Source organism: Desmodus rotundus, chromosome 1 (assembly GCF_022682495.2).
Source record: "Desmodus rotundus isolate HL8 chromosome 1, HLdesRot8A.1, whole genome shotgun sequence".
NCBI lineage: Eukaryota > Metazoa > Chordata > Mammalia > Chiroptera > Phyllostomidae > Desmodus > Desmodus rotundus.
In genome coordinates, this window is record NC_071387.1 from 178,123,447 (window position 1) to 178,143,937 (window position 20,491).

The 20,491-nt window shown below is 53.4% G+C and overlaps 1 protein-coding gene and 1 long non-coding RNA gene across 4 annotated transcripts in view; one reads left to right on the forward strand and one right to left on the reverse strand.

The window, feature by feature from the left end:
- Positions 1–2,455: 2,455 nt before the first annotated feature.
- On the reverse strand, positions 2,456–20,237 carry LOC123478504 (uncharacterized). Its single transcript, XR_006653713.3, has 3 exons — positions 20,148–20,237; positions 12,150–12,238; positions 2,456–3,379 (listed from the first exon to the last, which is right to left on the reverse strand). It is a non-coding gene; the product is annotated as an uncharacterized lncRNA (long non-coding RNA).
- NKD2 (NKD inhibitor of WNT signaling pathway 2) overlaps positions 19,541–20,491 on the forward strand; it is a 28,850-nt gene continuing 27,899 nt past the window's right edge. For 2 of the 3 annotated variants that reach the window (XM_053913578.2, XM_045186383.3), the window contains exons 1-3: positions 19,541–19,750; positions 19,847–19,882; positions 20,207–20,304. In XM_053913578.2, coding sequence (XP_053769553.1) covers positions 19,726–19,750; positions 19,847–19,882; positions 20,207–20,304 — 159 coding nt within the window. In that variant the 5' untranslated portion in view covers positions 19,541–19,725. The remainder of the gene's footprint in view (positions 19,751–19,846; positions 19,883–20,206; positions 20,305–20,491) is intronic. The other variant, XM_053913584.2, reaches the window with a different exon arrangement.

Genomic DNA, 20,491 nt, shown 5'->3' on the forward strand with positions numbered 1-20,491 from the left:
CAACAATGTTTTAAAGGATGCACGTGGGAAATCACTAAAAGAAGAATAAAACCCTAATATGGAGGAAATAATAAGACGTATTTGATTAGTCAGAAATTGGCAGAGGAGGATAAAAAAGGACCAGAGGAGACTACTACAAAGCTAACTGGCCTGTGGTGAATTTAAACACCATCAGTCACAATGAAATGATGCAATCATTATTTCATCACATCATTAAATTATATAATGCTTTAATTAATTAAAAGGTAAAGACTGTCAGGCTGCATTATAAAAATAAAACAAAACATACTTCATTCCTTCAGATGACACAGAAATCTAAGTACATAAACCATAAGGGTGGGAGAAGATACCCATGCAGACAGACAAAAATCAGTAGAAGTATTTTAGATTTGAAGAACGTGGCAAACAAATTTGACCTGGTTGACATGCGGAGAATCCTGAATCTAATAGATGACCGCGGTATACATTTTTCTTCAAGTGCAGAAGGCTCATAAACCCAAACTGATGGCATGCTGGGCCAGTAAAATCCTCAGCTAATTGTTAAGGGTTGAGAACACAGGGAGAATAGTCTACGACCACAATGAAATCAATAACAACAAGATACATGGCAAACTGAAGGCAACAGATGCACAACAAGATAAACAACACAAACAAACAAATGAAAACTCATAGACACTGCCCACAGTGTGGTGGTTGCCGGGGGGAAGGGAGCTTGGGGGGTAGTAAAGAGTAAAAAGGATCAAATATACGGTGATGGAAGGAGACTTGACTTCGGGTGGTGAGCACAATGCGATACACAGATGTGCATCACAGAACTGCACACTTGAAATCTATACAATGTTATTAACCAATGTCACATCAAGAAATTCAATTTAAATAGAGAAAAAGTACATGGAAACATGCTAAATGTTTCAATATAAAGTGATAGACATCTAAAAAATCCAACAGTCAAAGAGATTCTGATGGATATTAGGAAATATTTTGAATTGGATGAGGATGAAAACGTGAAGTATAAGCACTTGTGCGATGTACTGATGTGAAGAGCTGTACTGAGAAGAAAGTATACAGCCTTCCACGCATATGTTAGGAAAAACACTGGAAATCAAAGAACTCGTATGTTTGTCAAGAACTTGGAAAGGGAACACAAAATTACACTATTACAGTCAATAAATTAGAAGAGAGAAAACAAGTATGATAACATCAGTAATTAATGAAACAGAAAATGTTACACAAGAAAAAATAACAGCCAAATGTTGTTTGTTTAAAAGACCGTAGTTAAAAACAAAATGATAAACTCCTAGAAAGTTTGACCGAGGGAAAAATGAGGCACAAGTCAACAATGTCAAAGACGAGAATGGAAACATCACTAAAGATCTCACAGATGTTAAATCATAAAAAAGTATGCCAAACAATTCATGCCAATAATTTCAACAGTTTAGATAAATTAAACAAATTCTGAAAAATACAAGTTGACAAAGCTGATGCAAGTATGAACAGTGCTGTTAAAAACATGGACACAATTATGCTCTAAAAATTAGCAAATCACAGTCAACCGAATGTGAGTCACAGCACAGCTAATTGAGGTACAATGCAGACATGCAAGAATGGCAAAATATTAAAAATAAATCAACATATGTCACAAATGACCAAATAAAATAAAAATAATCCTCTCAACAGATGCTGGTAAAAAGCTCTTAAACATCAACTCCCATTCATTACAACTCTAAGAAATGAAAGAAAAGCAAGTACATTTCTCTCTATAATGAACAGTTTCGATAAACATCATGTGGAATGCTGAAACGTTGACAGATGTCACACGAAGGGCCGTGAATATCAATCTTTACCACTTACATTAAACACTTTACTAGAGCCTCCTTCCAGTGCAACAGGAAAGAGAAAGAAAAAAAAAGGAGGAAATAATACTGTCTTTATTTATTGACAACACATGTAAAATATAGAGGAATTGGCCCTGGCTGGCGTAGCTCAGTGGTTTGAGTGTGGGCTGCAAACCAAAGGGTCGCCAGTTCGACTCCCAGTCAGGGCACATGCCTGGGTTGCAGGCCAGGCCCCCAGTAGGGGGTGTGTGAGAGGCAACCACCCATTGATATTTCTCTCCCTCTCTCTTTGCTTCCCTTCCCCTCACTCTAAAGATAAATAAATAAAATCTTTAAAAAAAAGAAATGTTATGAAGGAAAACAAATATTTTAAAAATTTTTCAATAAAATATAAAGGAATCTGCAAACAACTATTAACTGATACATGATTTCAGCAAGACCATCACTTCTCGGCCAGGAATGAGGTCCATCCAATGGTCGGCCTGGCTCTGCCGATGGTCACCCCTCACCCTCCTGACAACAATACAGGTTCAGCTAACAAATCCATTGGCCCAGATGGCCCAGGACCCGCCCTGTCTGGCCCACCCATTGGGGTGTTGCGGGGAGTGGGGGAGGGGATGGCTCCTCATGGAGTCCTGTGGCTTCCCACCCCCCCCCCCCCCGTCCCCACCCACCCCTCAGGCCCCAATTTTCTTTCAGGCACTTGCTTTTCTTATTTTCATGCATTTGTCAAAGCACCGCCAAGGCACGCCTCACCATGACAAGTATGACAAAAGCAGTTTTGAGTCCTCGTTCCACTCTCCCCCGCCCCCCGAAAGGCATTCGCTGAGGAACCATGGTTCCATGGCCCACACATCAAATGTCTGCCTTGTTTTCATGGGCACTGCCTTTTAAAACAGGAGCAAGGCAAAAACGTTCTGGTTTACTTGATATGTTTTCTTTTCCTTTTGACTTTGGTACAAATCGTTTCTTATTACTGCAATCGATATTTAATAAACACTATGGTCAAAGGGAAATACCAGGCTGCTCACCGTGAGAGCCGAAGAGGCGTGAGGCAGAGGGGGAGCGGGCAGGAAAAGCATGCCAGAGCGTAGTCTGTAAAAACAGTGGAGCCGGGAACGTTGTAGAATAAAGGATCCGATTGTGCCTTATTTATGTCTCTTATACTGTCTTGGCTGGTGAGTCTCGTTAAATGCTTTCCTGGAAAACAATGCATTCTTCTTTCCACAGGCACTGTGGACATCCCCAAGGCTCATGAGGGGCCCTCAGAGGAGCCCAGTGCAGAGCTTGTTGGGGCGCCACCCTGCAGCTGATGTCCCGCACGGGGTGAGGTGGACCCGCAGGGCAGCCTGTTCAGGACCCCAGCACCTTTGCTCATGGTCGGCAGGGGCTGGAGCAGAGGAAGCGGTGCTGGTCTTTGCTCCCAGAGAACGTGGCATCAGTGCAGGGAAGGCGAGACAGTGAGACAGAACAGCTGCTCGTGAAGGAGGCACCACTGCAAGTGAGTGGGGCAGCGTGGTCCTTTCAGCAGCTGAACTGAATATCTGCATGGGAGGGAGGAACGAGCCGTGACCCATAGTTCACATCAAACTCAGAAATACACTTAAAATGGATCATAGACCTTATGGGAATGTGGACAACATAAAAGTTCTGAAAGGAAACAGGAAAATATGCTCATGACCCGGGGGCAGATTTCTCAGACAGAGAAAGCACTGATCCTAAAAGAAAAACCGGGATAAATGGGACTTTATTACAATTAAGAACGCCTGTTCATCTGAAAGCTCCAGTGGAGGGAGGAGCCCAGCCCAGGCTGGGGAGATGTTAGAACTGACAGGAGACATCCAGAGCCTGGACCAAGGAGATTTAAAAGTGATCAGGGTTGACCTGGCACATCCCAAGGGAGGACTTCTAAGTGACCGTTAAGCCTGTGGGAAGGTGCTCAATAACACTAATAATCAGGGAAACACAAACTAAAACCACAACAAGCCAATGCTGCAGATGCTGGACAGCTGGTGTGCGCAGGGCTGAGGAGGCCGGGAGTCGGGGGAGAGCCAAGAACAGGGGCCAAGGACTGAGGGCCAAGGACAGAGGCAGTGGGGGGACCCAGGGCCAAGGACCGGGCGGGGGCTGGGGAGAAGACAGGGTCAAACACAGGGACGTCAAGGATGCGGTAACTTGCTGGGCACATCTACCAAAGCTGGGCAAGCCAATCCCTGGGCCCATGTCTGCCCAAGGCTGACACCCAGAGTACATGTGTGAGAGGCCAACGGGCCGGCACACATGTCCCCAAGGCTGTGTCAACCACAGCGCGGAATGGAATCACCTGCAGGCCAGTCAGCCGCAGGATGGAGAATGTTGCATCACAGGAGACAGCCCCCTGAGCTGCGAGGGTAGAAGGAGGCCAGCCAGTGGCCAGTGCAGCTCTCTGGAAGCTGAGGAACAGTGGGCACTGGTCCAGGTGACAGGAATGGGGACAGTGGGATGTCTGAGTCAGGCGCTGACTGGGAGGGGCCTCTGGGGTGCAGGCACCTCTGTCTGTCCTGACTTGGAAAGATGAATACATGTCTACAGGGTAGGGAAAAACTAGATTTACAGTTGTAGAGTACGTGAGACAGTTTATTCTTGTATTGCTATTTGTTAATTATTGTATTATTTTCATATGAATAACTGTAAACCTACTTTCACCCCACCCTATGTATATAGTTGTATTTATGTATATAGTTCCATCAAACTCCGCAGTTAGGAGCTGCGTGTACTCTTGGACATGGGCTCCCTCCGTTCAAAGGATACACAAGTGCACAATGTTTGCTGGTCCTGCTCCCAGGTGACTGCACATCCATTCCTGGGAAACCACAGGTGTGTCTGGGTGCGGCCAGCGCAGCTGGGGTGAGGGGGAGGGTTCTGGCAGGCGCCCCACCGCCCCACCGGAGAGCCCTGACTCTGGTTTCTTCCCTCAGGTTAAAGTGATTGGGAAATAAAAACACAAAGTGAAAACTTTCTCAGGGAACATTTAATCAACTGCTGGTTTTCAAATGGGATGACAGCAGTTGACCTGGGCTTGCAGGGCCACAGGTAACTGCCTACTCTGCTGGGTGCCACACAGCCCAGGTGCCCCAGAGCCTCACCTGAACCTGTGTTGGAAAAAGCATTTCACCAGCAAGAGGGCCCATCGCACAAGCCAGCGGTGGGGGCAGCAGACACTGACTTCTCCCTCTCTCTCTCTCTTTCGCTCTGTTTCCGTCTCTCTGTGTCTGTTTCTCTCTGTCTCTCTCTGTCTCTATCCTCTGTCTCCCTTTCTCTCTGTCTCCTTCTGTCTCTCTATCTCTCTCTGTCTCTGTTTCTCTGTCTCTCTCTGAACATTCCTCTCTCTGGTCCCAGGCCCTCCTGACTCTGGTGTCCTGAGTGGTCTCTGCTGCCTCCAGGCCGGGCAGAGTACACACATGTACTCTGGGTGTGCCAGGCCAGCAGGGAGCAATACTGTGCACATGTGTGTGTATGTGAGAGCCCGTGTGTGCCTGTGTGTGTGCCAGGTGTGCATGCATATTCGGGTACATGTGTATGTGTGTGGCATGTGCAGAACCACCCCTGACATCCCCTCCTGGACAAACTGCTTCTAGATCCCCAGGGCAGGCCAACCCTGCTGGTCTCCTGGAGCCTGGGGGTGGGGGATGGACAACAGGCTCCTGATGGGAAGGAAGCTTGAAAAGCAGGGTGGACAAGTGCAGAGTGATGGTGGGCAAGGGGCCATGTTACCTGGGGGGAGAGAGGAGCAAGAGGACAGAGGAAAGAGCCAGTGCTAGGACCTGAGATGACCCTTGTCCGCCAGGTTGGGGACCATGCAGCCTGGGAGGCCAGGGAGAGTCCCCATGAGGCAGGGGTTTGAAGGCGCAGGGCACAGAGGTGAATGATTCTGGATACCTGGCATGTACAATGGAGGGGTGTGCTAGGACTGTCACAGCACAAGAGGAAGGAGTGGACTGGGCAGGGGAAGGGGCAATGAGGAGGGGCCAGTGTCCTGGGGAGTGGCTGATGTGGAGGAAGAGGACATAGTCCCTCTAGTTGAAAACCCAGCTGGGGAGCTCCCCAGGAAGACCCTGCAGGACAGCCTGGGGGGGAGGGGTGTTGTAGGCTGGGTGTTTTCTTCAGCAACTTAGCTGTATTTTGGACACAACAACCCAGTGAAGAGCCTCACTGGAGATACCCCCTTCTCTCATAACTGAGGAGTGCTGGCTGCCTTCTTGGGGAAATGGAACACTCTGCAGAAACTATGTATGGTGTATACAAATGCCCCGGGGCCCATCCACACTGCGGCCCTGAAGTCGGGAGGAGCTGCAGACCCCCACCCACCCACCGCACACCGCCACAGCTCTCTTCCTGTTAAAATCAGGGTCCCTATGCCCTGAAGACTCTGGGGTCCACTCTTGGTCAACCCAGGGACACCTTACTCTGTGCCCCCAAGATGAAGTGTCACCTCTCTTCCTCCTCTGTCTTCCATGGTTTTCAGATCTTCATCAAAAGTTTGCAGGGATGCTGATCAGCAATTTCCAAATGATGCCACCCCTTGCCCTTCCCTCTTTGATCCAGCCAGGGAGTACAGGGAACTCCCCGCCCGCCCCAGCAGACCCAGCTCCTGGAAACCTTCACCAACCAATCCTGCCTGGCTCTTCCTCCTCTCCCAGCTGTCCCCTTCACCTGCACCCACTGGGTTCAGCCCATGTGCCTTATTCAGCCTCCACTCCCAGTGGCTGGGCTGGCCGGGCTGCACCATGTGCCGCAGAAGTGGGTGAACACAGTTAGTGTCGTTCTCCTGGGACATCTTGGGATGGTTGGAAGTGTCTGGCCACATTGTAAAGAGAAGCCCCTCTTCTATGATGGCTGAATAAGATGTGTGCCTCTTCCTTGCCCTGGTTGGAGTGGCTCAGTGGATTGAGTGCCGGCCTGCGAACCAAAGGGTCGCTGCTTCCATTCCCTGTCAGGGCACAGGCCTGGTTGATGTTTCTCCTGCACATTGATGTCTCTCTCCCTCTCTTTATCCCTCCCTTTCCCTCTCTTTGAAAATAAATAAAATCTTTTTTAAAAGTTAAAAAAAAAAAGATGTGTGTCTTTTCCAGTCTGGAGAGGAGACTTGTGTGGTAAGGCATCTAGCAGCTCTTCCCACAGGTGGGAGGACATGGGAACATTAAAGAGAAGCCCACCAGGCGCCTGCTGGGCAGATGGGGCCCCCGGGGCTCCCCTGTGTCTTCCAAGCCAAAAGGAGCCATTCACAGCTCCTCCGAAGGGACCACCCCAGGAAGATAAGAATGATGTTTTTCCGCTGCTGTTTTGCAAGCTGACTTCCTTCTTTGTTCTGCCAGTTTTCCAGAGAAGAAAGCTGCCTTTTCTCTGGAGGCTGGCAGGAGCTGTGGGCAACTGAAGCGCACTCCCCTGCTCCATATACAACATCCCTTCAAAGCAAAGCAGGGGCCGTGTGGTGTGTGGGACCTGGGGGACCTGGTCCTGTGGGCCAGGCTTCTGGGGGTGACTCCACCCTTTACCTGCTGTCTCTAAGCAGTCATTTACCTCAGGGAAGGTTGGGGCAAAGAAACAAGAGAATAATATACATTCCTCTCCGTCAGTTTGTCTTGTGTCTGAACCACTCCTGTCTTCAGAGACAGAGAGAAGCTCTGTTTCTCCTCTTCTTATTGAAAGGAGACCTAACACTCTTCACAGCAAGCCTTTCCTGGAAAAGCACATGACTTTGTGCTGCTGGCTGATGTGTAACTCTGCCCCCAGCGGGCCCCTCTCCCCGACTCCACACTCATCGCTGGGAGGCAGCACCGGGGATCTGGGTTCCAGCCCCCGACAGTTAGACAAGCAGCAGCTTCCTCGGGTGCCGGACTACCGACTGGCGCAGCCTGAAACCCACCCACCTGGACAAACGTGCTCCTTGTTTTCTACCACAACCCCTCTTGTACCGAGGCATTTTGGTCAGTGTTCAACACAGATTTCGGGCTCTTATGTCTTTAGAGCAAAACAAATGATAAAACAGTACCAACCCAAGCTCTTCAAACTAGTCGGTTCCCATGGATGAGTCTCTAAAGAAAATAAAACTTGCCTAGAAGCATCCTAGTCCTTAAAGCTCTCTTTCTCTAATTTCCACTTTCCTCAGACGTCCCCGTGGAGCCTGCTGGCTTGGAGCTGCAGAAGTTAATCAGTTACCTTAGAACCAGAGCGGACTGTGTGAGGACTAGTTAATCAATTAACCAGTTAACTGGTTAACCAGTCCTTGGAGTGAGGGCTGCAGAAGGATCCTTGCTCAGAATTGACTCCACGTATGTTCCTGAGAACATTCCTGGGTTTGCGTGGTACACTCTCTGACATCTGTCTCTCCTTACACTTGTAATTTTTAAAATTTCCCCCATCTATTAAAAAACATGTGTTTATTGTAAAAACAAAAGTTCAGAACTGAAACAAAGGTCTCCCATCCTCTTTCTCGTAGAAGCCACTTCTGTTACCAATTTAATGTGCATATCATGCGGACATTTCCCATGCGTCTGCAGACAGGACTGTTTTTGTGCACATGGAATCATAGCGAAAGTGTGGTCTGAGAATGGCTGGTTTTCACCTACAACCAGTCCTGGACATGCTTCCACTTGAGTCTGCTCACAGCTTGACCCTTTTTAAAGGCTGTGTAGTATTCCGTCCCATGGATGTGATCATTTAATTCATGTTCCCATTGGTGGGTGTTGAGGGTGTCTCCAGTGATTTCATCTATTTGCAAGCAGGGCTGCAGTGGGAACACAACTCCCACACAAGTGCACACACACACACACGCGCGTGTCTGTAGGAAATTTTCCCATGGCTGGTGCCCTGACCCAAAAGATAAGCACATGTTTCTCAGTGTGGAACTCCTCAGCATGACTAACTTACCGCATTCTCATCTCAAACATTCCACCCAGAATAAACGAGCCCACTGAGACGAGTGGTCACTGAGGCCAGAAGCCCCTTCCTCCTACTTCACAGTCTCATCCAGGGTGAGTCCGAGACGTGAGTCCTTACGACAGATGCTAGCTTATGCCATGACCAACAAAACACCTCAGGGGGCCGCACGCAGTCCTCGAGAGCTGACTGTCAGTGGTCATCGGTATGACCAGACTTGAGCTGAGGACACTGGATGTCTGAGAGGCCACTAACAGGGCTCTGTAAATCAGAACTGAACAAATGTCACCATTCCCGTCATCCCACATCAACTAACATTATGAACAGAATCAAACTCAGTCTACATCATTCCTGGGGCGGCTCCCGCATCACACTGCCGTGACCCCAGGAGCTGCCAGCAGGTCTAAGGTGTTCTTCTGGCTGCCCAGCAGGATCAGGAGGTCTTTTAAAAAGAGGGACATCAGGCCCTTTTGGAGGGACCCCAGGCTCTGGGAAGGCTAAGTGCCAGGTTGATTCTAACGGGCGGCTGGGCTGAGAAGGCCTCACTCCTGGGGGGCCTGGCTGGCCTCATGACAGGCTGGCCCCTACCCAGGGCTCTGCTGGCCCCAGGAGCTCCAGGTCCCTAGAAGCAACAGAGCCCATTCCCTGAGGGAAAGCTGGGGGCTCGGCGGCTCATATGGACTTTGACCTGAGTGCCATTTTTGTTCCCTGCTGTCAGCAGGAAGAAGGGACAATCACCCTGGCTGTGCTGTCAGGCTGCTCTGGCCACAGAGGAATGGCCCCTCTAGCGCCAGCCCTGCGGTCATATTTCAGTCTCTTTTCTCCTTTATTTGCGAATTCTTCTAGGGAGGCGCTTGATCAGTGGTTCCCAGAAACTGGGCCCCAGCCAGTGAGAGCCCATAATGAAATTTTCCTCCGTCTGTGGTAAACACAAGAAAAACAGCGCCAGAGGATGGTTCTTTCCGTAAGGCTAACGAGAGTTCACGAAGAAGGCTGCCCTTCTTTCGGAGAAGGTTCCTATGGCTCTGTCCAAGGGAATGACAATGACCTGCCTGTGCACCTCTCACATGGAGGGCTCCCTGAGGGACTTTTTGTGAACCAACGTGACCCAGCCCCACCCCCAAACCTGAAAGGTAGAGGGCAGTTCTGAAGGCCTCAAAGGGCTGAGCACAGCAGGAGGGGCCTTGCCTAACTGGGGGCTGGGCTAGAAGAGTCCCCCACCTTCTCTTGGGACACTCGTCGAGAGGCTTGGACAGCCCTGGCAGGAGACTTGAGCAGTGCCCCTCCCCTCTCTGGCCACCCCCCGGGGCCCCCACCCCCGCTGCCACTGTGAGAGCCTGAGCCAGCACCCTCACACAGGTGTGGGCGATGTGCAAAGCCGGGTGCTCTCGGAGGCTGGATAAGCTGGAATGAGGCAGCTTCTGGCTTCTTTCATCCCTCTTGCTGACGATTATCTTGCTTTATCTTCAGTCCATCTTTTGGCTGATAGCCACCATAATTATACTCATTATGAGGATGAAAATATGGAGGGACCCACATTGTCACACAACTAAACAGGGTCTCAGCACCAGCTCTGCATAGGGGCACCCAAGCAGCTGAGAAACACAAATGTGTGGGGGCCCTCACAGACCCATGACTCAGAGTCCTGGGAAGCCAGCCAGGGGCCTTGCTGGCAGCCAAGACAGGGAAGACCTCAGTGAAAGGGTGTGCAGCCTCCCACCACCCACTCTCCTCTGGTAACCCAGCCCCTGCCCCCACCAGGCTGAGGAGGGAGCAGGTGCACATTGGCCTCAGGACAGACGTCCTGGTGGCAGCAGGGAGCCCCTGCCCTGGCTGGTGCTGTACTGGGGCTGGCAGGCATTTCCCCACCTAACGTCATATTGATAAGACACTTACAGTGAAACTTGGGAAGGCTGGACTCCCTGCCTGAGGTCCCTGCTCCCCACAAGATGAACCCTAGGAGCCAAGAGACTGTCCTTGGCTGCCAAGCATCTGGAACCTTCAGGAGCAGTGCTGACCACACCCCTGGACCCCCTGGGCCACCCAGCAGTACCCCCCACCCAACCTCCACCCCATGCACTGGGCAATTAGGGTTTCTCACCAGAGCAGAATCACTGCCCTGTGTCCCTTCCCTGGCCAGGCCTGCCTCCCCTGCAGTCAACAGAGACCCAGCTCAGCCACCCCTCGCCTCTCTGGGCAGAGGCTTCTAGATCCCAGGTGGCCTTCCGTACCTCACACACCTGGTGGGGGACCTCAGTCTTTCCCCCAGGCCCCATGACAGGGGAAGGTGTCAGGTCCCTTAGGGCCTTGGAGAGAGCGCTTCTGGTTGGCAGAGCTCTCACACATCAGGCCATCTGGCGACCAGAGAGAAACCCAGATCTTGCCCTCTCTCCGAAAAGGCCATCGGGGATTCCCCACAGTGCTCAGTTCCCCCAGGTGCCCGCCCACTGCACACTGCAACCTCAGTGACCTGGTCCAGCTCCCCTTTTCTCTGTCCCTGACAGCATTTCTCAGCCTCCCAGATGTGGGTATCTTCCCCAGCAAGGGGGCCAACAGCAGGGGCCTGACCCTGAAGGTTGGCCCTGCAGGTCAGGAGACCAGTTCAGCTGCTTCCCAGCTCTGTCCCACAGGAGATGGTTGGGGCGGAGCCAGGTAGTACCCAGCAGGGGGCCTGGTCACAAGGCCTGCTGTATGCACTCCTCCTCTCTCTGCTGGCTCTCCTGGATCTCCTCTTGTCACCCCATTTCCCACATCTGAGAGGGGTAGAATAAGCAGGCCCATGGCTGTGGGCCCTCAGGGTTCAGCATGTAAAGACTCAACCCCCTTTCTAGGGGAGCAGAGAGATAAAACCTATGGGCTCAGGACAGTCCTTGTGGGGAGCCCTTAATGGAGGCTCCTCCCGCACGAGCCCCCTCAGGAGAAACGTAGCTGTGTTGAGTCTGGGGAAGAGAACCAGGGGAGCGGGCCATGAAGATGAAGGACCGCAGCTGGGGCAGGCATGCTGTGCTTCGTTCTGTTTTCACCCTTGAGAAGCAGGGCTCTTTGGTCCACGTCTCATTCCCACAAAACATGCCGAGTGTCTGATTCCTTGTCAAGGCCAGAACGGTGACTGGGAGCAGACAGACTCTGGTCTGTCAGCTCTGGTGGCCAAGGAGAATGCGTCCTGAGGCGCCTGGCGATGCCCAGCAAAGGCTGAAAGTGGGCAACTGGAGTTCGTTCAGGGGGAGCTTTAATGATGCTCTTGAGAGCTACAAGCATTCAAATTAAAGAGATGACTTCTGCCAGGAAATAAATGTTTAATGCCAAGTGTTGGCATACAGGGAGGAGGCGCCCTGGGAGCTCGGAGGCCGGAGGGACTGCCCAGGGCCCAGGAGCTTCAGAATCATTTGCCCTTACCTGGGGGCGTCAGCCAGGTGACCCACAGTGACCAAGGGAGGCACTCAGGCAGTGTCCCCAACTTGGGAAACACAGGGTACTTGAAAAGCCTAGGAGAGAAAAGAGAGCAGTTCAGTTTGACAGAGCAGCACAGTTATTAAACACCTACTGTGTGCCCTGAATAAGACAGGGCCCCTGTCCTCCAGGACAACATGACACCCTCAGTGAATTGTAAGTTACTGAAGGGCTAGTTGGGGGGTCTGGTGTTTTAGGTGCTGAAGATGGGCTGAGTCATGTCCCTGTCTGAGCCCCTGCCTCCCACAGCCGTGGCCACTTGGGGTCATCCCCTCACAGTCACCCCTTCCCCTGCCCAGAAGGGCACCAGGACAGATAGCCAGGGCACCCCTTGTCTTGTGCCTGGACACCCACAGCAAGAGGACTGGGGTCACGGACCTTGTTTACAGAAGAAGGAAATGACATCAGACACCAGACGGCCGAGTGGCTGTTGTTAACAGCTGGACTTGCACAGGGTCCTCGCCCGCATCCCAGCGCAGCCCCTCCGTTCCTGCCGGAACCACTGGTGGGAGGAGCACTGAGTGGGCAGAGTTCACCCATGCAATCGGTCCCCACCCGTCATCCCAGATGACTAAATTTGTGGTTTTTTCCTAAAAATCTTATGCAAGAAGCAACCCAATAGAGGTGGTGATAGTCTCAAACCCATTTGAGCTCCTTTGGACTTGCTTCACTTAGAGATGGAGCCGTGGAGGTCTTGCTAGCCCCCTCTCCCAGCCCCTCTCCTATTACTGACCAGAAGGGAGATGTGGCTGGAGGGACAAGGGGCTGAGGTTACTGGGGGTCAATGGGCTGATCTGGGGTTGGTCCACCGGTGTGGACCCACGCACATCTCCATCAGGGTGCATCTCACAGGTAGCACCCTGCATCTCAATAAGCAGAAGATGGTTATTGTGTGGATGGAGGATGCGTTCCCTAGGCCACGCACAGGACTTTGAATGACCACCTGGGACGCGAAGGGCCCCTGGTTGCACCCGACAAAACAGTGTTTCCAGTGTGTGGTTGCAGTTTCAGAGAGGACAGCCCTGGTCCACAGTGCAGGCTGTGAGCAGCGCAAACCACAAAGAACAGCATCATTTGCTTCTCCTTAAAAGGGAGCAGATGGTGACTGTAATACCCACAGAAATAGGACGAGCCCCTGCTCTGGATGCCTTGTGGTGACATGTAGTGGGCCAGTAGCCCCTTTCAGGTGAGGACCCCCATTTGATGCATTTTGTCCTGATTTAATGAAGAACACACCTGCGCTTCATTTGCAAAGGCTTCATGAGTGCAAAGGTGTCCCGATGCACATTCACCTCCAAATGCCTGGCCCAGTGTTTCCCCTCCCTACTGGAAGCACCAGCTGACTGCAGGAACACTCAAGCCCCTAGGGGAGGATCCCCATAGCCACATCCCTGTTTAGACTAAGGGTTCCCAGACCATCCCAACCTAAGGCCACACCAGGGAGACTGGTACACATGGTACAGCCAGTGCAGCTGCGGGCACAGATATGGGCATCAGGAGGTTCACCTCTTGGGCATGTTCTTCAGGCCCGGGGAGACTGGGCTGTCCAGACTTCAAGAAGCATTTCCTCCTCTCAGAGACAAGGTGCCCCGCCCTGCCCACGTCCACCTCCGGGTTTTTGGAAGCATTGAAGTGGTAATAAGAAGGCTTTGAAAACCTGCAACAATGCAGATTAATGACTGAAGATATGGCTACAGCATAGCCCTTCTCTTTGAAAGTACTGAGAACTGATTTTATCAACTGTCAGGCAAAACTGTCCTGGCGGCTCCATGATGCAGAAGGGAGAATGCAGGACACAGGCGAGGCCCCTGCCCTGCTCTGCCTTCCTGCGAGCTGCCTGGGACTGGAGGGTGCAGGGCAGCCAGAGGCCCTGGGCTAGGCTTGAGCCACAGCTGCTGTGTGCCAGAGCTGGTCCCAGCTCCTGGTGCATCCCGTGTTTCCCGTTATCCCTCTCCTCTGGGCTTCAGTGGACAGAATGCTGCAAATGTCCCTTACCACATTGGCCACCCCTAGGGGATGAGGATGCTCAGGGGCCCAAGCTCAGGGGAGGGCAGAGCAGTGTGTCCAGAGGCAAAGTCCCTGCAAGCCCACCCCACAGGCAAAGGGGGTAGAGAACTGGCCCACAAACAGACCTCAGCAAGGATGTGCTGCTCGGCATCATGAAAGCAGGGTGCCTGCAAACAGCGCTGGTGCAGAGACTCTGGGAAAGCAGACACACCGTGTAGCGTACACATTGTCACGGCACCATTGTCAGGGCACCATTGTCATGGCACCATTGCAAACCTGACACCATCGAACTGGGCAGATGACAAGGGGAGGCACAGTTCTAAGATACAGTTTTTAGTATTTTTATGAAGAACGGTGCCTCTGAAAGCCAACATGCATGGGGCCCACAGGTCCCCCAAGGCCCTGCAGACCCCTGTTCTGGGCCCGGAAGCAGGACAGCCAGATGGATGCCTTCCGAGGGGAGGCCTTGCTCATGGGCAAGTGCACATGTAATTTTCCCAGCCAGCACTCCAACCTCTGCTTCCTGAGCTCAAGCAGTGAGTGCACCCCAAAACTGAGATTTGGGGGTCCACAGTGAGGGCCACACCCTCAAGCTCCTTTCACCTTCCCAGCTCCCGTGGAGCTAGAGATGTGGGGAAGCCTGTTGCTGCTGCCCAGGAGGTTGGCAGGACACGGGATACCCCATGACCCCGTGAGGACGAAGCTCACAGACCCCCATGGGCTGCACAGAGGAACATGGGCATCACCACGGCATGTACCTCGTGGTGGGGCCGACTCCTCACGCTTCTGGGAGGCACACGGTGAGAAAAGCCTAAGCAACCAGGCCTGCAGGCCTGAGCTGAGGGAGGTCTGGAGGCCTCTCGTGCTCCTCGAGGCACCAAGATGGCCACTGCAAGCTACTCTCAGACAGGGTCCAGGGAGCTGGGCAGAGCAGGGACTGGTATCTTACCGGGCAGGTGGACAGCGCTGTGCACTCAGTAAGCAGGGACAGAGCCACACCCTTGCCCCATGGAGCAGCCTGGTGTCCAAGCTAGATGAGCCCTCCTGGGACCCCTGAAGTCTGATCATTATGTGGTGCCCCCCCACCATTGAAGACCACCTCTGAAGGACACGTATGTGAGGAATCTGCGATTTCCATGCGTCAGGACACGAGGACAGGCTTTTCATAGACACCTGATTGGGGTGCCCAGATGAGGAACAAAGCTGGTGCTCTTTCCCAAAAGTCAGCATGAGGCTCAGGAGGGGTCTGGGCCTCAGGTGGGTGGAGCAGCTGTGGGAACAAGGAACACACCCCTTGGAGTCCTGGATGACTTTCTAAGGAGCAGATGGAGGTCACTGGCTGAGGTGATGGCACCACGAGACAGAGAGTGACCAGGACACAGAAGCAATAGGTAAAGCTTGTGGGCTGGCCTGGCCCTGTTAGCTGCCTTCGGGCCTTACCAGGAATTGTCTGCATCAGTCCATCATCCCCCCAGGCAGAGGGATGGGCATTGACCAGGATGGCTGCCTCTGCCCCACCTTCCTGCCCTGCACACAGGCCCTTCCATGGTACCCTCGCCACAAAAGTTGGTGGGCCGCCCTTGCTTCTTCTTGTTCCTGGGTGTGAGTGGGGCTCCTGAGAGCTGCATTGTCATATCTACATCTGAGGACGAAGTCCACAGTCATCTGGTTAAGAGGTCTTCAGAGTGTCCTGATGGATGGGTTGCCCCAGGTTAGTCTCACCTCCGCCCACCTATGGCTCTATTACATGACCTTTTGGGGGGCGGAGCAAGTGAGTTCAGTTTCTTGTAGTCAAGAAATTCCTAGTACTCTGGGAGTTCCTGGAATGACTGGCTGTGCCCTGCCTCCTGGCTGCAGCCACGGGGACAGAAAGTCAAAAATTAAGACTGAAAGAATTCAGAGGTACGCCACCTAAAGTAGGAACAACAAGAGATAAAACAGAAATATTGAACTTCAAAACTGAAAACTTCTCTGCTTCAAAGGGCACCATCAAGAAAGTGAAAAGACAACCCATGAAATGGGAAAATTACATATACACGTATGACGAGGAACTTGTAGCCATAATACATAAAGAACTTTACATCTTAACAAATGGCCAGTAAACACATAAAAAGATACCTGATATTGTTAGCCATTAGGGAAATGCAAGTCAAACAAGTGAGACACCGACTCCCACCCACCAGGATGGCCAAAATTGAAAAAGTCAGATAGTAACAAGTGTGCGAGAAGGTGTAGGGTAATAGGCCCTGCCACATGGTGGTGGGACTGAGAAGTAAGGCTGCCACTGCGGAAAACACCTGGGCCCACGGACAGGTGGTTTCTCACATAGTTAAACAGGGAGCTACCATGTGACCCAGCAAGTCTCCTCCCCAGGTCACACCCGAAAGAAATGGAACTGTGTCCACACGAAGCTTGTCCACGCAAGGCTTGTGCAGCTCTGTTCACAGGAGCCATTAAGTGGAAGTAACCCAGATGTCCATCAGCAGATGGACGGATAAACAAAGCGTGGTGGGCCCATACACTGGGTTTTATGCAGCCATGAGAAGGAATGGCGTTCTGACACGTGTGCATCCTGGAGGAGCCTTGGAAATACTACGCTCAGTGAAAGAAGCCAGACACAGAAGGCCACCCGTCACATGATTCCATTCACACAAAATGTCCAGAGCAGGGAAATCCATAGAGACAGGGAACAGAGACTGGCTCCCTGGGGCTGGGCTTGACAGGAACATTAGGGGTGAGGCACTGAAAGTGTTCTAAAATTGACTGGGGATGGTTGCGCAAATCTACAAAGGCACTGAAAACCCTTGAATTGTAAACTTTAAGTGGGTAAGTTAGAGAGTATGTGATTTACATACCTATAAAGCTGGTAAAGAATAAATTTAAAATCTTTTCCAGGTAATCCAGGCCAACGTGGAACACATGAGAACTTTCTGTTGCTCCTAGATCTGTGTGACAAGGTAGATGTGACCCCAGACACTGGCCAGCCTGGGGGGCATGACGGAGTGGGGATTGCTTCCAGGACCACTCACACACCATCCTTGAGCTGTTTACATTTAACAAAGACCAGAGCCTCAGGAATGAGACTCAATGGTGCCTGCCAGCACACCTGGCTGGGTATCCCAGCCAACCTCCCCCGAGACAGTGTGCAGTGGCGGGCTTCCCAGCATCTGTGAGCATCCTCGATGGACACCTGAGCAACAGGGGAGTGTGTCAGCCACCTCTTGGAGCCCTGGGCCTGGCCACCTGTGCTCAACTCCCTCTTCACAAGGGACAGACTGCCAGCACACCTATCCTTCCCTCTGCATTCTTCCACACGGCTCCATACAGGACTGTATCTGCACACAGGTTGCACGCCCATCCTCAAGGTGGTATAGGGGGATGGATAGAGACACAAGGCATTTGGAAGGGCTTCAGTCTCTAAGGTGTTACTTTGTATAACCCACAATAGTATTATTACTATTGTTAAAAACACATTAACAGGACACATGAAACCACTGAAGATGACAAACCATTATGTTCTAAACTGAGGGTGAAAGGTGCATGTAAGTTTGTGGGAGGCAGAGAAAGGGGCTAGGAGAGTCTGGGAGGGTTGCCCAGAGAGAGGGCTCCTGGACCTGGGTCCTGGAGCTGGAAGGTACCCATCTTCAGGGCAAGAGCCTGGGCCAAGTGCAGGCCCAGCAGAGGTCCCTGTCCCCTGGTGCCAGGATGTCTGCTCGCATGAAGTAGCCCACTCTGGCCAGACCTCCAGCTGGGGTCCTGCAGGAGGGCTGGTGGGAATGGCTCGCAGGTGAGTGTGCCCACTGTACAGTTCACATGCCCCGTATTCACACCTCTGTGTGCAGCTTGGTTCCAGGCTGACGGTCACCACGGAGTCAGGGACGGGACTCTGGTTTTGTCATTGACAAGCTGTGTGCCTGGGGGAATCACATGGCACTTTGGGCCACTGTAAAGTGGGTGATGACAGCCTCTGCCCCTTGATGGCCTGAGAATTAGACGAGACGAAACATGGGAATCGTCCACTGGGATTGGCTGGACATCAACTCTTTGATGCCTGTTATCCCAGGGGCAAGGGGCAGGGAGGGTCCCAGAAGAGGTGGCTAGCTGCATTGGTGAGCTGGGGAGTCCCAGCTCCATCATGGAAAAGAAGGTGGGCACCTGGGCAGATAAGAAACCTTGCCATGGCCATCCACTTCCAGGGTTTGGAACTGGCACCAGGCCACAGTGGGGTCATCCATAACTGGAGATGTGGGAGTGACCACACAGTTACAGCACCTGCTGAGTTGAAACTACTGTGGGAGATACAGGTGCTTGGTGGGCAAGGGAAGTTCAGGGGAGGCAAGGGGAAAAGTTCAGCAGAAGTGGCAAGCTGGGGCCCAGGGAGGAAGTGAGAAAGGATGGTTTCTCCAAAGAAACATACAGAAGAGGGCAAGGGGTCCCCACATGGTGAAGGATGAAGGGGAAGGAACAGAGAGGGTGTTGAGGGAGGGAAAGGTATGCTGGCAGCCTGTCCCTTATGTAGAGGGGGTTGAGCACAGGGGGCCAGGCCCAGGGCTCCAAGAGGTGGCTGCATGCTCCCCCATTGCCCAGGCGTCCAGGAAAGACCCTGCCCCAGCCAAGGCCAAAGTTGGGGTGGGCAGTTAGGGTGTTTCCAGCCCACAGCCCAATGCTAGTTGTTTCCTGCCCTGGATTACTGTGGAACAGAAAGAGGCTGGAGTTGGATCTCTGGAAAGAAGTCAGCTGGTTCATACCAGCCAGGCCAAGGCTAGGAGTTGGTCCTGTGCAGAAACAGCCTCCTCTTCATCTCCTTCTCCAAGGTCCTTCCCCCATGGGCCTCCTGTCCTCTGAATCCTCCCTCCCAAGCTTACTACCCCACCCACAACATCATCAGCCACAAGGATGCAGCTTGTGTTTCTAAAGTCCTGGGTGGTACCCCAGGGTCCTCTCCTGTGAAAGGAGGGACTCTCTGCTCCTCCAGAATTGGGGACCCCATGACCTAGAATGGCCTAGTCAGAGGCTTTCCCCAAAAAGGTCAGCACATAACTGAAGGGGCCACTGCAGTCCCTGACCACTCTCATAGGCGGCCCGGATCCTCGTCGCTGACGGGCACCTTCCCCGCGAAGTTCCGGAACTGGCACACGCCCCAGCAGGGCCAGGCCCAGACCAGGCGACTTGGGGCCTGGATGTGGGTAGGGGTCGAGGTCCGGGGGGCGGTGCGCTGCGGTCGGTGGCCGCGGGGGGCGCTGCGGGGGCCGACGTTAAAGCCCGAGCGCGGGCGTGCGCGCTCAGAGGGAGCCGGGCCGTTTCTGTAGCTGCTGTCTCCGCGCCCGCCCGCCCCCCCCCCCAACCCCAGAGTCCCCGCTGCACCGGCCGCCGGAACCCCACTCCTCTGACTTGGCGCGGAGGCCAGGGGCCCAGTCCAAGTGGCCCCCGCGCACGCCCAGCCCAGGCACCGGACCCCAGACCCGCACCTGAGCGCGCGCCCGGATCGCGGGCTGCAGCCGGGGGCTGGGGCAGGATGGGGAAATTTCAGTCCAAGCACGGTGAGATGCGGGCCCGGGGCTGGCGGGCGGGCGGGGCGGGCGCCGGCCACTTACTGACCCTTCCCTCTCCCGCGCCCTCCCTCTGGCGTGCCGCAGCCGCTGCAGCCTTCAAGCGGAGAGAGAGCCCTGAAGGTGAGCGGGCCGGATGGGGCTGCGACCCGGCCGGGACCCCGAGCCCAGAGCCAGACGTGCGTTCTGCCCTAGTGCCATCGGGTGGGGGGACGTTGCGGAGGGGTCTCCGAGAGCACGTAGGCCCCCACCCCATCCCACCCCTGCCCCCGGTCCCGGCCCCGGCTCGGGCTCCCCAGCTGGAGCCCTGCGCCCCAGGCCTCACGGAGATGCGGTGGGCACGCCTGGCGGCCGGGCACCTTTAAGGCGCAGCGCCCGCGGGGCTCACCTCGAGTCTCCTTCCCTCTTTGGTGCCCGGTTCCCGCGCTTCCTCTCGCCGGGCCGCAGGGGACAGCTTCGTGGTGTCTTCGTACTCAAGTGGCCGCAAAGGCATGGTGGAGGCGGAGCGGCGCAGCGGCGTGGAGCACCGCGCGCGGGACAAGCAGGTAGGCGTGGCGGGATGGGGCCAGGGGTCGCCAGTACCAGAGTTGTGCCCCCTCACTGGACCCAGACCTAAAAGGCGCAGGCTGAGATGGCCGGGTGGGAGTGATGCCAGGTGGGCCGAGAGAACCGGTCCCTCCCAGCCTCCTTAGGCCAGGCTGGGTGGGGGTCCCGACTGTGAGTCGTTAATAT